The sequence below is a fragment of the Dysidea avara genome, chromosome 4, assembly GCF_963678975.1.
Source record: "Dysidea avara chromosome 4, odDysAvar1.4, whole genome shotgun sequence".
Taxonomy (NCBI): Eukaryota; Metazoa; Porifera; class Demospongiae; order Dictyoceratida; family Dysideidae; genus Dysidea; species Dysidea avara.
In genome coordinates this window covers 34,878,822-34,894,747 of record NC_089275.1, presented here as the reverse complement: position 1 = coordinate 34,894,747, position 15,926 = coordinate 34,878,822, and the positions used below count along the sequence as shown (strand labels likewise).

The following is a 15,926-nucleotide window of genomic DNA, read 5'->3' as shown; positions in this document are numbered from 1 at the left end:
CTTTAGGAGGTGAGTATGAGATTTTAGGTAGGGAATGTTCCCCCCCTAACAGCCCTAGAATAAACACTGTCTAAGCAGAGGCGGATCCTAGGGTTTGACAGGTGGGGGGAGGAGTAGTAGGTAGCTACTAGTAGGGGTCTGAAACACACAGTCCTTCTGAAGCTATAGGTATCACTTGATGTGTTTTACATGTTTCCGGTAGGACTGAATATTTTATGTAAAGCAACATTATATACACAAATATCTAAGTCATAGTATTCTAAGTGGTCTGCTTTAATCAAGAGCTGCATGTAGAGGTCATGATCAGTGACAGTTATGAGTTCAGCTTTGAAGCTAGAGTAAATAATATTACCAAGTGAATTTAACTTGCCAGCAGACCTAGCTAGCTATAGCTAGTTACATAGCTAAGTGTAGATCATATGAGATCTATAGCTATGATGTACATGTCCATGATTTAGTGCTGCAGATGTAAGTTTCATAGATTCTTAACACACCTGTAGTGCTACATAGGGTGACTGTTGAATTGATCTTGTGCATGCATGTATAAAGTTTTTTTGTGGGGGGTGAGGGGGCACATATGTCCCCCTCTGGATCTGCCACTACATTTTGTATTATCAATTTTAAGCACAAAAGGCTTAGTGCCTGTACAAGGTGGTTTGTTGTAGTATAATAATCATGGGAATGCTTAAATGGCTGTTCGTCACTGCCTACAACACTTAGTTAGAGATGTTGGTCTAACAGTTACAAGACTTATGTGACCACAACCTAATTATGGTAGAGGGCGCTATACCAATCATAACTATTTTATCACTTGACCAAAAAGTGCTCTATACACTTTTTATAATGAAGTCATTTTGTGGTGGATAAGATTGACAATCAAGTTTTTAATATGTGCATGAAGTAGTAAATTCTGATTTTATTAGTAATTCACTGTGTACTGAAGCTACAAGCAATATACATACGAAGACAAGATGTCACAAAATTTATACCCTGATGACCTTGGTCACTCATCATGCCACCGGTGATGACCTTGGGCATGCTCCATACACCCATGATGAACTTGGGCACACGTCATTCCCCAGCTGGCGATGACCGTAGACATACTGCCTGCCACCAGCGATGACCTTGGGCACCCTTTGTGCCACCAGCGATGATCTTGGACACCAATTTAATTCATGATCAATAATGGGAAAAGACATTTTATATTATTATTATGCTCAGCTGGTGTAATTTACAGGGATTCACAGATGTAGCAACCATTACAATGTTTGAGTGGACAAACAAGGTTTGTAATTACATTTTCAATGTGTGACTTGTCAGTAAACTGAGAAGCTATATGTTGTACCATTATCTATGCTTGTACTGATCGAGGCATCCATTAATGGTTAGCTAGCTACCACCAAAATCAAGTTTAAAATTATTGTATCTTGTCATTAAGTTATGGCAGCTTTTTGTTACAGTACATGCGATTCAATTAGAACACCATGGATCATATACTGTAGGACATGACAACTTTTCTACAACTCATGTAAGCATTACAACCATTACATCATTACATCAGTAAGGTAACCAAAGGTAAACATGAGTAAACTGTAGGATAAAGGGTGGAGCACGCATGGGTAACATGACCAAACATGGAGTAAACTGTTGTAAATATGGGGACAATTAAGGGTAACATGGGGTAAACTATAAGATGAACTAATGACAAGCACAGAAGAGTAAACAAAGAGTAAAGATTGGGTAAACGTGAGTACACATGCAATAGGCTAAGTGAAAGGTCAGACTTGGAGCTGCCTGGTGGGTAATGTCCAAATATAATATAATAGACTTAGTAGTCATGTTAGAAACTTTGAATTGGCCCTCACTTTCATAAATCTATAGGTATATAATTAGCTAGTTGACAACAAGCATTTTACAAGGAAATCAACAACTTATCAGGTAGGACTATCCATTCCATCATCCTTCCCAACAAAACCACCACACTACAGTATAACCACTTTCTCCAACCCAGCACATGATGTTACAGTAGTTATTATCAACATTCTTTATTTCCAAAAACAACCAAAGATTGGAACAGCTTGCTATACGTATGTCTATTATAGAGTCAGAAAACACTGATGGATAATATTTCAAATCACCTAGCTTATTTGCTGTACATGTATGTGTGTGATTTCTTTGGAGTGTTAATCACTCCCCCCGGATGCATCAGCAATTGCTATCTGCCCAGTAATAATAAATCAAACATGGATAGAGTACAGGGGCGGATCTAGGATTTCAGAAGGGGGGGTGCTAACTTGGACATTAATATATGTGGCAAGAAAGTTGATGCAACTAGTGTGCAAAGCACACTCAGCATGTGGACTCCGCATACTCTATCTAAGGAGTCTGGGGGCATGCCCCCCACAGGAAAATTTTGCAAATTTGGCCTACTGAAATTGAATTTGGTAGTAATTTTGAGTGAAAAATGATGTAACTTTGTTCATGTGATACCATCATTCCCCTACAGTTTGTCAATATAAAACTAAAGGGTACAGCCAGTAGCTAAAATCCAATCTAATATCTTAAAGAACTAGTAGTGGAACATATGGGTATCAGCTGCACATGATCAAATTTAGTGTTTTGAAGTATAGCATAATTTACAGTCTCATGGCTCAAACTACACTAGCTGTCCAAACAGCAGAGAAGGTATAATTGTGAGTGGAGAGGGCATTGGCAAGCTAAGTAGACTGACTCACCAGTGTGTGGAGTGCATGTGCACTCAGCATGTATAGAATTCTCCAGCTAGCGGGCTCTGGTGGCATACTCCCCTGGAAATTTTTGGACAATGGTTATCACAAGATAAAGTCTAGAAGCTATTTTTAACCAAATGTGGGTACAAGATAAATGAGTTCAGTTGGAGGTAATTTTAATTAAAAACAGAACTATACACTGTTTCTTGCTATTGGATTTTAAGAAAATGTATAATAGTGGCTTGTCAAAGAGAACAAAGAGGGTATAGTTAATTGAATGTAAGGTCAAGGAGAATATTTAAACACACAGGATTGGATCTACTTCATATATAGTCACTGTTCTGTGGTGCAGGTTGCTATTTTACTCTAACTTTTAAAATGATGGATCACCACAATTTGTTTTACAACCAGTCTACAAATACAACTAGTTTTTGGCCATGACTAACCCTTTTTTAGCACACAATGACCATGACAACATAAATGTTGCAGTATCATTTATGCTTAAAGTTGAGTAGCATGGGATTTGATCAAGTAAGGGAAACAAAACAAACAACTCTCAGATGTTGCAGCCTTAATTGTGAACTTTATAAATGCTAAGAAATTCACTATTGTATATGACAGTGACTGTTGTTTTACTTGCAAGAGAAGCATTTCAACCCAAGAATCAAATTTGTAGCAGAGCCTAAAACACACTTAAACTATTTGACAGAATAAGTTGCTTTCAGAATAGACTTTCAATTAATGATGTTTTATCCAATTTAGTACATTAAAGGTATAAATCTTTTACCAAAATGATGGGTATATCACAGGATGTTTGGCACAATGGTGACAGTAGCAGTGCACAGGTCTAGAAGAGTAGGTTTAATTTCAGCTTACACTCAGGGAGCTTTTTGAAAATTATAGTTATAATGATGGTTGTTCTATTAGAGTAGTTGACTGTTCTATTAGAGTGTTTCGATTTTAGCAGCTTCTAAGGTAAGACTTACTCCAAAAGAATAATTGTGAGCCCCTCTTAGTAATTCTTGGATAAGATTAGCTATTCTCCTTGCTCTTTTCTATCTTTTCATTGCCCATACATGTGCATAAAATGCAACTGCACCTATACTACAGCTTCTAGAAGCTTCCTAGCTTGCTCATTGTAAAAGTTTGGAGGGGGGGGTGCTTCAACCACCAAAGCACCCTCCTAAATCCGCCCTTGGAGTATACCAAGAGTATGGGCATATAAATACATATATTATGTGACCAGATTTGTGAAAAGAGTTTTCCACAATAACACAGATCCAATGCTATGAACATGGAAGACAAGATAGTAAACATATATATTAATCCGAAATTTTCTTCATTAATTAAGCTACATGTTGATACGCACCCATGTTTCAAGTCTTTAGTATATCTCAAGTTATGAGTTGTCAAAATTGGAAAATAGGATGTGTGGAAGACCGCTTTTCAAATCCAGTCACATTATACCGTAGGTGAACACGAGGTTAACACAGGTAAGCATACAGTACACATGGGTACACAATCCAGGGGGTAAACTAAAGCAAGCATGGTTAACATGGATAAACTAAGGTTAAGATTGGGTGACGAGCATAAGGTAATTTAAAAGTAAACACAAAATCACATACAGTAGATAATGACAACAAACTATAAATGGCTGACCACCACTGATGATATATGTAGAAAATTTCCTTTAACTTTTAGTGATTGCTCCAGTGTAGCATAAAATATGCTGGCCAATTGGAAACTCAATATATAATCAAAGTCAGTATTTTCTAAAGACTGTGAAAGGTAGACATATAACACTGTGAAAAATGTGGGATATAAGATGGTATTTCCAGTGGCTTATTGAATACAAATAAGCCTTAATATAAACACTGTATTATACTCGTGTTATACTTTAGTATAATACATACTATACTATTACATATATGGCTTCAGTTTATTTTTACTACATTACCTGAAATAGCCTATATCTAGTATAATGTCCACACTATACATCACATATATGGTTTCAGTATGTTTAACACATTAACTAAAGCCTTACATGAGATTGTTAGTATAATACAGGTTATATCAAGCTTTTTTGTATTCAATAAGCCACTGGAAATACCATCTTATATCCCTCTTTTTTCACAGTGTAAAGGATAATCATTCATACATAAACATGGCAAGATATAACAACACTGAACAACTACGTACACTGTATTTCAGATTACTTTTTGAGTAAACATGATAAACATCATGTAGCTTAAGCTTGATACATACTAAAAAAGCAAATCGGATAAACAATTTGTGGGTGTGCAACTCTGGATTTAATAGTAATAATGTATGCTTACTTATGTCAGCGTTCTAGCTAATAATTGCATGTGCGATTAATAATAATAAGTTACTTTTTAAATAATACTATTTCCTGCATGCTTTGGGATTTAACATTTGCTGCTGCTGCTCGTGCACATACTGTACTTATGTGCATTAATTACTACATAACTTATATCTTCAGTTTAGTTGCAGGATAGCTTGCAGCTTGCGGAATACTTTTTCAATTGCATACATGTAGATTGTAACTACTACATATACTCAGCTGATGCAGCATCTGCATGTACCACATTATTTTGCTGCATTAACTTGGGACATATACAGTTAATTGCTGCATATACTGTACTTACAACAACTTTACAGTATGTCTAGGCTTGGTGGCTTATCATGGTCTTGTTTGTAGTTGCCAATTTCTTACAGTTCCACACTTTATTCATGTCTGTATTATATACACATGCATGCAGTGTACCATCACATAATTTAGGTGGGGGTAATGTAGGAATTGGTAAATAGAGAATCTGGGTATATGAGGTGCCAGTTATGTACCAATAAACTAACTTAGTTGACATACAGTAGCAACCTTCAATAGCTATGTTTGTCTACATTATATGTTTGTAATTAATCATTTGCTATAATTTGATATGGTTTCTTATTTATTCTCTTCCTTTTTGCCTAAGTATTCTGCAGTGTTTACCTCCCCTCCTTGTGCAGGAGATTAATTACTACTTGGCCCAAATTTCTTCAGTTGATCATTTTTCATCAACACTCATACCCTTGCAATTGCTATATATAGCTATCATGGTCTTATTGAGGACTTGTTTAATTCTTATGTATTGTTATGTACAACTACCGCATGGCTTTGTGAAATTGTAATAATATATTGCATCACAATAAATGGAGCTTGGTGCGGGATTAGGATATGAAACAAAAAAGGAACTACAGTAAGCGCAATGGTGTCAGATACGCTATTACATACTTTGTAATTATATATAACTACGTAGATTCAATTTTCCTTGATTTATACATGGCATGCACTACCAGATACAACTGCATGCATATGAAATTTTCATGAAACTTTCCATCAAATCCTCACGAAAATCCCTATGATTTTTACATCTCAACATTTAATGGGTACTGCACCCACGAAATCTCTGCAGTTGCATGAAAATGCCATGAAATTCGATCTGATGCTAACAGGCATTTCATGCTCATGAAAAATCAATGGTACCCCATGAAATGACTTTCTAGCATGGTATATTGCATGGGTAGCTACCATTTGACATTTCGTGGTAAAATTGTCATTTCATGGTATACTCCTTTCTTATGGATTACAAAGAGATCTCAATTCTTCATCATAGTGGACAGAAGTATGACTATGTATACAGCATTATACACATCTCTCTTAATCTGCTACTGAGTATTGGTTATCAAAGATTGCACGATTGGGAGAATTGCAAATTTAAACATCCAAATACGTACTCTAGCTCGCAATCTTGCCCATCTTTTATTTATTTATTTATTTAGTACTGTGTAGGACTCCATCAAGGAGTATAACACACAGATACAAAAACAAAATCAAAGTAAATTCAGATGATTTAACAAAATGTCCTTAAAACAGTTTATAGATGGCTGATTGACCACATCTTCTGGCAAAGTGTTCCATAATTTAATAGTGGATGGTAAAAAGGAAAATAAGTACGAGTTGATTCTTGCTTGTGGGATTCTGAAACGTTGTGAATGACCTCTGGTAATGATGACATTGATGTTAGTGAGATAGATGGAACTTCCATTTGACAATTGATTATCTTATAAAACATGACTAGTTTGCAAACTGTACGTCGTGATTCTAGAGAGGGCCAATTAAGTGATGTGAGCATGTTAGTAACACTACTTCTCCAGGAGTAATTGTTCATTGTATACCTTGCAGCACTACGTTGAATCTTTTCTATGGCAAACATATCAGATTGAAGGTGAGGAGCCCATATAGGTGAAGCATATTCTAGTATGGGTCTGACAAGGGACTTATAGCAATGAGATCTTACAGAAATTGGACGTTCCTCCTCAGAAAGCTAAGGCTGAATTGGCCTTATGACAGATGTTATGAATATGATTTTTCCAAGTAAGATGTTCATCAAATGTTATTCCTAGATATTTTGCCTTGGAGACCTTTTTGAATTAGGTGATCAAATAAGTAATAGTTATGTTCAATAATATGATGTTTATTTGAAATTATAAGATGTACACATTTAGCTGGGTTAAATTCCATTTGCCATCTCCTGGCCCATGCTTGTAAAGTATATAAATCTTGTTGAAGATGCTCAGAGTCATTGGGAAAATGAATGATGTTGTAAATTAAGATATCATCTGCATAAAGTCTAACAGTACACTGGAGATCTTGTGTAATATCATTTATAAATATTAAAAACAATAAGGGTGCCAAAACTGTGCCTTGTGGCACACCGGAAAGTACTGTAGAAGGACAGCTATTTTCTCCATCAATAACAACTGATTGTGTTCTTTCTGTCAGAAAACTTTTGATCCAATCTAGCAAGTGGCCATTTATTCCATAGTGTGATAATTTGTGACAAAGTCTTTCGTGAGGTACCTTATCAAATGCTTTGGAGAAGTCAAGAAACAAAGCATCAATGTGTTCTCCAGAGTTCAATGCTTTAGCAAAATCGTTCACTGCACCCAGTAGTTGAGTTTCACATGATCGCTTGGAACGGAAACCATGCTGATTGTCACATAGAATGTTGTATTTATTGAGATGCGTAAAGATACAGGAGTAAATAATATGTTCAAGGGTTTTACAGCAAAATTAATGTTGGTTAATGAGATAGGTCGATAGTTACCCAGATCACTTCTAGATCCTTTCTTGTGAATTGGCACTACATTAGCTTTCTTCCATTCATCCGGGACAGTACCTTGTTGAATAGAAGCTTGGAAAATAAGAGTCAAAAGAGGAGCCATGAGACTACCATTTTCTTTTAGTAATCTTGATGGTATATTGTCTGGTCCTGATGCTTTATGTATGTCCAAGTCTTCTAAAAGTTTTGGACGCCAATAGGATTAATGCCAGGAGTTGAAATATCTGGTGTGTGGGATCCATGGATAGTGGGGAGTGAATCCAAATCCTCTTCAGTAAATACTGATGAAAAATGTTTGTTTAAAATATCTGCTTTGTCTTTACTATCAGTATACACTTGTCCGTGAGAGCATAGTGTATTGATGCTAACCTGATCTTTACGTTTGCCCTTAACAAAAGACCAAAATCTTTTAGTGAGTTTGTTATGTGAGTCCAGCAGTGATGAAAGATAGTTGTTATGAGATCTTCGACATAAACGTTGCAATTCTTTCTTCAAATTATGATAGCTTTCCCAGTCTTTTGCAAGGTTGGATGAGCGAGCAGTGTTGTATCTACGCTGCTTTTTCCTTGATAATCTTTTGATTTGGGCAGTTATCCATGGAGTTCGAAACTTGGTTGATGTCTGCTTCTGTGGTACAAGGGCTAAACAGGATTCACAAAGATATTTAAATTTATTCCAGAGAGTATTAATAGGAGTATCAAGGGTATAATCATTTAAAAAACTATTATTGAAGTTTAGGATGACTTCTTCAATTAAATCAAAGTTAGCCTTATGCCAAAGAAAATCTTACATACACCTCATTGACAACCTAATTGTCATTAGTGATGTTACTACTTCCAAGATACATGAAATCATCCATTGCAGTTATTACACTACCCTCCAACTGTATAGACGTCTTCAGGGAATCCCACATCATTTATACTAACAGCTATATCCTCTTTACCACTTGAGTGTCTAGTGATCATGACTGCATACAATGCTACATCAATAGTAAACTTAGCCTCTGTAGCTAATTCCATTTCCTCAAGCTTTGCTTTATATCTCCCACCAGCTTTCTCAAGACAAGGATGTACCTTGCCATCAATCTGCATTTTTCAGCTTGTTAGAGGAGTCGCTGTGAACTAGAAGATAGGAGCCCATGTTATCACGATCACCAGTATAGTGCCATCACTAACACTCATCACAGTGTACCCGACACTAGATTGGTTCACAAATTATGGTATTAATGGAGATTTGTTACAATGTACTACATGTCAATTGTTAGTAAATAAAGTTATAGTTCTCAAAGTTTGAAACTTAGTTGTTTTCCCATATGTATATAACCTTCTTATCTAAAACTTGTGATACAAATATTTAACTTTGCTGCAAACTCACACATACCTAATTATACCTGCAAGTATTCAATCATGTATTAAAAGGTCGAGGCCATACTTATCCCTGTGTATATATACAGTACATGTGACTGTTATGAATTTGGTCAAGTTTCATGTTTACGTTGCTATGATCACTTATAGTCTTATAAAATAATGTGCACTAAGTAAAAATGATGGGATCCACACATCAACGTAACAAGATCATAATGTGTAATGTCATACACATGTTATAGTCACATGACAACAGGAGTAGAATATCTTAGTTATTGACAGAAATCCAAGGTAAAGCCATACCTGTGTGATATAACTGGTATCTAAGTAGTACTTTGATGTATATGGCTTAATCGCCAACACTACATGAATATTTGGTGTTACTGAATGGTAGTTATTGCCTGGGAAATTCTGCACGTAATTGTATAAGTATTAACAGTACTCTTCTTTAGTTGATACACAGTTATAAAGACCTTGTGCTTTAGGTTTCAACATAATAATTATGTTGCTGTACACACTGTTATGGTGTGTATCTATAAGAATGTTTTGTTGCATTTATAGGTGTGCATTAGTTCATTAGGAAGTACAGTACACCGGCACAGATGCGCATACAATAGTGTGTTTAAGGTAAATGACAGGAGTGGCTAAAAATCTAACTACTGTTTGATGTATTAAAATTGAACCTCACAATCACAGTTTGTTTGGCAAAATTCAATCCCACAATGACAGCTTACTTGATTCCCTAATTATAATAAAAGGGTATAACAACTAAAGATTTTGCCAATTAGGTAAATTTGCATGCTAAAGTAGAACATATTATACCATGGGTACTTGTGCTTAGAGAGTTGATTGTAATACTATCAAAGGTATAAGACATGAATTGCTTGCAGTGCCATGAAGAGCATGCATTAGTATTAACCCACAATTCTGTAGTACATATTTCATAGAGGGTTACACTCAGTCTGGTACTACAACTATACTCAATTTCACCATCAGTGCAATAAAATAACTGTGTAAGCATACATGCATGTATAAAATGTAAGACAGACTGTTCATGATCAACATTAATAGACAAATTGTATGTTCCAATTGTTTTCTGGAGATGGCTAAACAATCTAAATTAATGCTGCATAATACATTACTATACTGTACATTAGATTATAAAATAACAGTCAGTGTATGTGAAATGTTACATAAATTATAAGAAGAAATACTCATTGCATCAATCACAAAGCTGTCTTTTCCTTCACTACTGCTGACGAGTTACTACTGATGACAGTGTGATATGTTGCACGAAGCTTACTTAACACTTTGTTAGATGTGAAAAACAAAAGGAACAACAGTATCTGTTCTACAAGTGTCCCTGTTGCAGAAACTGCAAAACTGATGCCTCCTGCAACCTCAAGTACAGAAAGAATAACTGCCAAACCAGTGTTGATACCAATAGTGCAGGTTAATGCTATTGATATTTTCACATCTCTAGTTGGTATTGTACAGCATTGTCTTGTTGTTAAATAATAGAGGAGAAGTCCAGCAATCATCAAAGCAATCTCTACACCATTAAACATGGTAAACAGTACAGCTATCAGTATCATAGTTGCAGTTCCTTGGTTAGAAGAATCGAAACCAACAATACATTGTCCATGAGTTGTCTTGTAGCCAATTCTACTACCAAGAGTGTCTACTAGGATGACACTGCCACTACATACAATCAATAATGAAACAATTAAAATAGCATATTTGCAGAGAACAGACATTTTATTTTCTGAATTTTCTGAAGTCTTGTAGCTCTGATACATGAGGTAAGCAAAGTGTATAAGTGTACTCAACTTTGAGGAATCATATACAACATAGAAAACAATTACCATGTAAAACGTCACTGCACACACATTGCTATTACCCTGATTAATCTGTATGATCAACAATGTATGACTCGGTATTATAGCACTACAAAGTGATACAATCAATACACCTGATACTGTCTGAAGTTCTTTGATAAACAGGTGTAGTGTGACATTAGCAGCTGCCACAAGTATGGCAATACTGAGCACAATACTTGATATGATACGTACAGTATCTGAGTATGGGTCAACTGAACTACTTGATGTACAATTGGTACCATTAGCAGGAGCCACAAACAGGTCAATATTGTTACTAGCAAATATCCAATCTTCAGTATTATTGATAATAATCACATCAGAGTGGTTTATCCTGATAGTAAACTCATTCACAAAACAATACTGAGAGGAAGATAATAGTACACCAACACTGTTGTTGGACACAACATCACCATCCATACAATACATTAATTCAGGAAATACAGTTAGTACAATGGACAATATTGCCATGATCATATCTGGAAAATATCAAATAAATAAATACATAGCTAAATGAAGTGTTTTATTAGTTACTGTTATCTTTGTGCATAAGTAGCCACTCACCACTGTATCTATAACATTTATTGTTAGTATTTGACTAGCTAATAACTAAATTGCTACTCATAAAATGCTGAAAATCAGTAATTCTGTGACTCACACCTCTCCATAGCACATAGTAACTAGCCATTTTTGGCCAAGTACAGCCAGTGTGGGTTTGCGACAAACAAGTGTGTTATTTTACAGGAACTGAGAAAGTATAATTTTCATGCATCCACAGCTCTTCAGTGTCCAAAAAATTATCCAAGTTTGTTGCACACACTCTCTCAGAATGGGGCACCTTCTATTCGAAATTTAAGATGAATCTGCTCTGCCATCACTGAGATATGTGCCTTTCAAGTTTGCCTTATTTTCTTTGTAATTTTCTTCAGCTTTTTGAACCACTTAGAAAATTCTCTACAACTCATGCATGCTTCAGTTCGGAAGTGTTATACACAGTTCAATTTTCATATAGATCAATGGAGCTATGCACTATTTAAAAAAATGCAAAAGTGATTGTTTGTCACTGCTGCAGGGTAAATTGCTTCTCAATCAGTGAACAGGTTGAATATTGGTTATAGATGGATTAAACCACATTGGGAGTGCCTTTTTGGTCTCAAAAGAATTGAGATAAAGACCATTAAGTTATAACAAAAACATCAACCATGTGTATCAGACGTGATTAAAAAAGCAATTATTGTCACACCTACCAGACATCGGCAGACAAATGACTGAAGGAGTGAGTAGAAACTTGAAATATATGTAGACTAATCAATTTAAAGAGATTAATTGGGTGAGTTATAATGCATAAACCAACTCATTTTGAATTTAGTTGGCTAACATTCAATACATTAATATTGAAAGGGACACACCCCAAAATATGTAAACTGTTTAAAATGGTGTAAAAATATGATGATATTTGTGTATTTTTGAAGCGCCCACAACATTATGTAGTGGTACCCACAAAAAAGGTATGCTAATTACTCACATACCTCTAAGGAATGCTCCACCTTATTTTCATGGCTGCAGCTGAAGCGGATACGTGGGCCCAGCACAGTTTCTGTTTTCCCATTGCGTAATGTATTGTGGGATTCACCCATTAGCTACCAAGACTATGGGAATTCATCTTGAATTAATTAGTCTAAACGGTCTGGAACATTGTAGCTATACATGAATAATACTTCAGTAATTTGAGGGAATTGTACAAAGAGTTGTTGCCATTTTAAAGACTGTGACAAAAGTTAAGGAGAGCTGCTTCAAGAATAGTGCCGCGTGAGTAACTTAGTTTAGAATGGCTTTGTTCTTAGACTAGTTTCTGTAAACAGACACCACATTTCCTAAGTCAACTTTTAGTATGTTTCTCGTGCATTTTTGACCTTACCATGTTGGTAGAAATGCAGAATTCTACTAATATTAGTAAATTATATTAGGTGAACAGCCCCAATGGCTATAGTTTCAATATGAGTGCACAATCAAAGTACTCTAATAATGCAGTCACTCTATTAGAGCAGTGTACGTATTTTAATATAGTGGTACAAGTCACTTCAGTTACCTAACGAGTCACTCTGTAGAGAGTTCAACTACGTAACAAGTCACACAATTAAGAGTTCAGCTATATAACAAGGCTTCCTGTAGAGAGGTAATTACGCTACAAGCCTATTTTTGCAATGCTGCATCCCTTTTCACAGCTTCGCTGTTGTAGATTGGGTTTTGTACATGCAAGTACCAAAGACTTTTGGGCCAGCATTTGTTTCTATTATTATTCTCTGCAGGTAAACAGCATTTGAAATTAATTTTTATAACTTCACATATTGTTGAATTATATAATGAATGACTGTTCTATGTATATGAGATATCTCAAAATGCATGCATGTTTGCTACATACATATATAGTTAGTTTTCACATTATAACTCACTGATATTAAAACAAATTTCCATTACATTACTGAAGGTTTGTACCTTGACAGTTTACTGACATATGCAATGACTAGTTTGCATAAACAGTTTAGCCGGCAGATGTGAGAACAAATTATACTAATACCAATTGCTCTATTAGACTACAAATATATTTTGATCACGTGATTGCTACATACGTTTGACATGTAGTCAATTTTGTTTGACTAAAGTTTGTTAATATTTTGTAGTACTCTAAGCACTTCTAATACAACACACATGGAATGATCTAGAAAAATCTAGAATTTCAATTGATAGATCTTAATTGTTAAACTTTACCACTCTAGTGTAGTAAACTATATAGAACTTTGAGGTAAAAATTAAATGAGGTGAGCAACTGACAATAATGGCCGAGTGGCAAAGGGTTTGGACATATAGGTGTGGAGGTCCCTCATTCGAACTTTGGACAACTTGTTTTGATGTTTTTTTTGTTTGTTTTTATTGTTCTAACTCAATCAAACTATAGTTTCACATGTTTGGTTAGTGCCTATTGTCTCCTTAGGGATCATCCATAATTTCAGCATATTTATTCACAATTAAGTGTACTGAGAGTACTCCTTTTACTGACCCCTTCCTCCTGTTCAAAAGCATACTGTTAAAAATGCTGATATACTGTGTAATAGTATAATCAGTGTTGTTATGGTTTTCCTTACTGCATCCGCTATCTTCTTCATCCATCAGAATAATTATCAGTAGTGACAGAACATTGATCATCCGGAGCCTTGTGTGCACCATGCTTTTGCTACTACGTACATAGCTATTCCTCAAAGCAACGTACGTATGTTCATGGTGGACTTCAGCTGCTACTCAGCAATTCTACCACTTTTAACATCCAACTGAACACTAGTAGCTAGTAGCTATAATTTTCTTTATGTGCAACAAAGATCAACATTTTAAAAAAGCATTCAGACTCCTTCCCCTAGCATACTGTCTCTGTACTTTTGCGAAAATAATGGATGATTGCTTAGCTGATACTCACAGCAATTTCCACTGCTTGAAGGTTCTTAGTTTACTAATTTGTTGAGCTGTTTACTGTCCAATTATACTAATAGTAAAGTATCAGTAACTTTTAGTATATGGAACATATTGTTTTACTAAGTTTTAAACTCTCAGTAAAACATCATTGAATATGCATATGGGTTTAGTGAAAAACTACTAAAATAACAAATAATTAACTGTTCCATATACTGGAGATATACTACTCTAGTAAAGTAAGAAACTTCAAGCAGTGTTCAAGTTACAAAAGGTTTGCACTAGCCAATCAGCAGATTGATTTTACATTTATTTTTGTAAGCCATTTACCCAGCAAGCATGACAAAATATTAAATTTGTAATGTTTGAAAATTGCTTCTAAAGCTGAACTACCTTTACCAATCTGTAGATATATACTGGAGGATAGATGTGTTGTATCAAGACACACGATAGTGTGTCGTGCGGCCCAAGAAGCCGGCGCGCCACACCGTGAGTATATTAACAGGAAGAAAGAAAACGCAATTTTCACACCTATGTAGCTCTGTGATCCCTTATCCGATTGGAACCAAATTTGCTAGAGATGTGCCGCCCAGTTAGGGGAGTCTACATACCAAATTTGAAGAAAATCGCTCCAGCCATTTCCGAGATACGAGCGAACAAAATTTCGTTTTAATTTCTTCGTTTTTTTCTTCTTCTTCTTCATCTTCTTCATTTCGCACACTTCGCAAAATTCGCCATAAAACACGAATGCGTGCTCGGATTGGGCTGAAATTTGACACACTTAAAGGGCTCATTAAGGCGGATCTCCGTACCAACTTTGGTAGGAATCCGATGAACATTCACGGAGTTATTACCGATTATTTGCGTAAAATAATGTCGAAGGTCTGTCACGCCTACAGGGTAAATCCTTTGGAGGAATCAGTTGAAAATTGATATGTAGATGGAGCAACCATCGTAGGAGTGCCTTTTTGTGGTTTGAAAAGAATCGGGATAAAGACCATGGAGATATGACACTAAACCCAACCTGTGTCAAAATTACGCGATCGATTTTTATGAATAAAAAAACTATTAGTTTTCGTGTCTACCAGGCAAACCGCTTAGAGCAACGAGCTGAAAATCAGTATGTAGCTGGAATAATCACCATAGAAAGTTCTTGCAGTAGTACAGAAGAATCGGATTACAAATCACTGAGTTATGATTCGAAAGGAAACTACGTGCAGCAAATGCGAGATCGAGATACTCTAATAGAACAGTCACCCTAATAAAGCATTCAGCTGCATGTATAATTTACACAGTTATATTACATTGCAA

The 15,926-nt window shown here is 35.6% G+C and overlaps 1 protein-coding gene across 1 annotated transcript in view; it reads right to left on the bottom strand.

Moving 5' to 3' along the window:
• Positions 1-10,261: 10,261 nt before the first annotated feature.
• LOC136254799 (uncharacterized) overlaps positions 10,262-15,926 on the bottom strand; it is a 43,857-nt gene continuing 38,192 nt past the window's right edge. Inside the window, exon 2 of the mRNA XM_066047540.1 lies at positions 10,262-11,632. Within this exon, the coding sequence (XP_065903612.1) occupies positions 10,503-11,632 (1,130 nt within the window). The 3' untranslated portion in view covers positions 10,262-10,502. The remainder of the gene's footprint in view (positions 11,633-15,926) is intronic.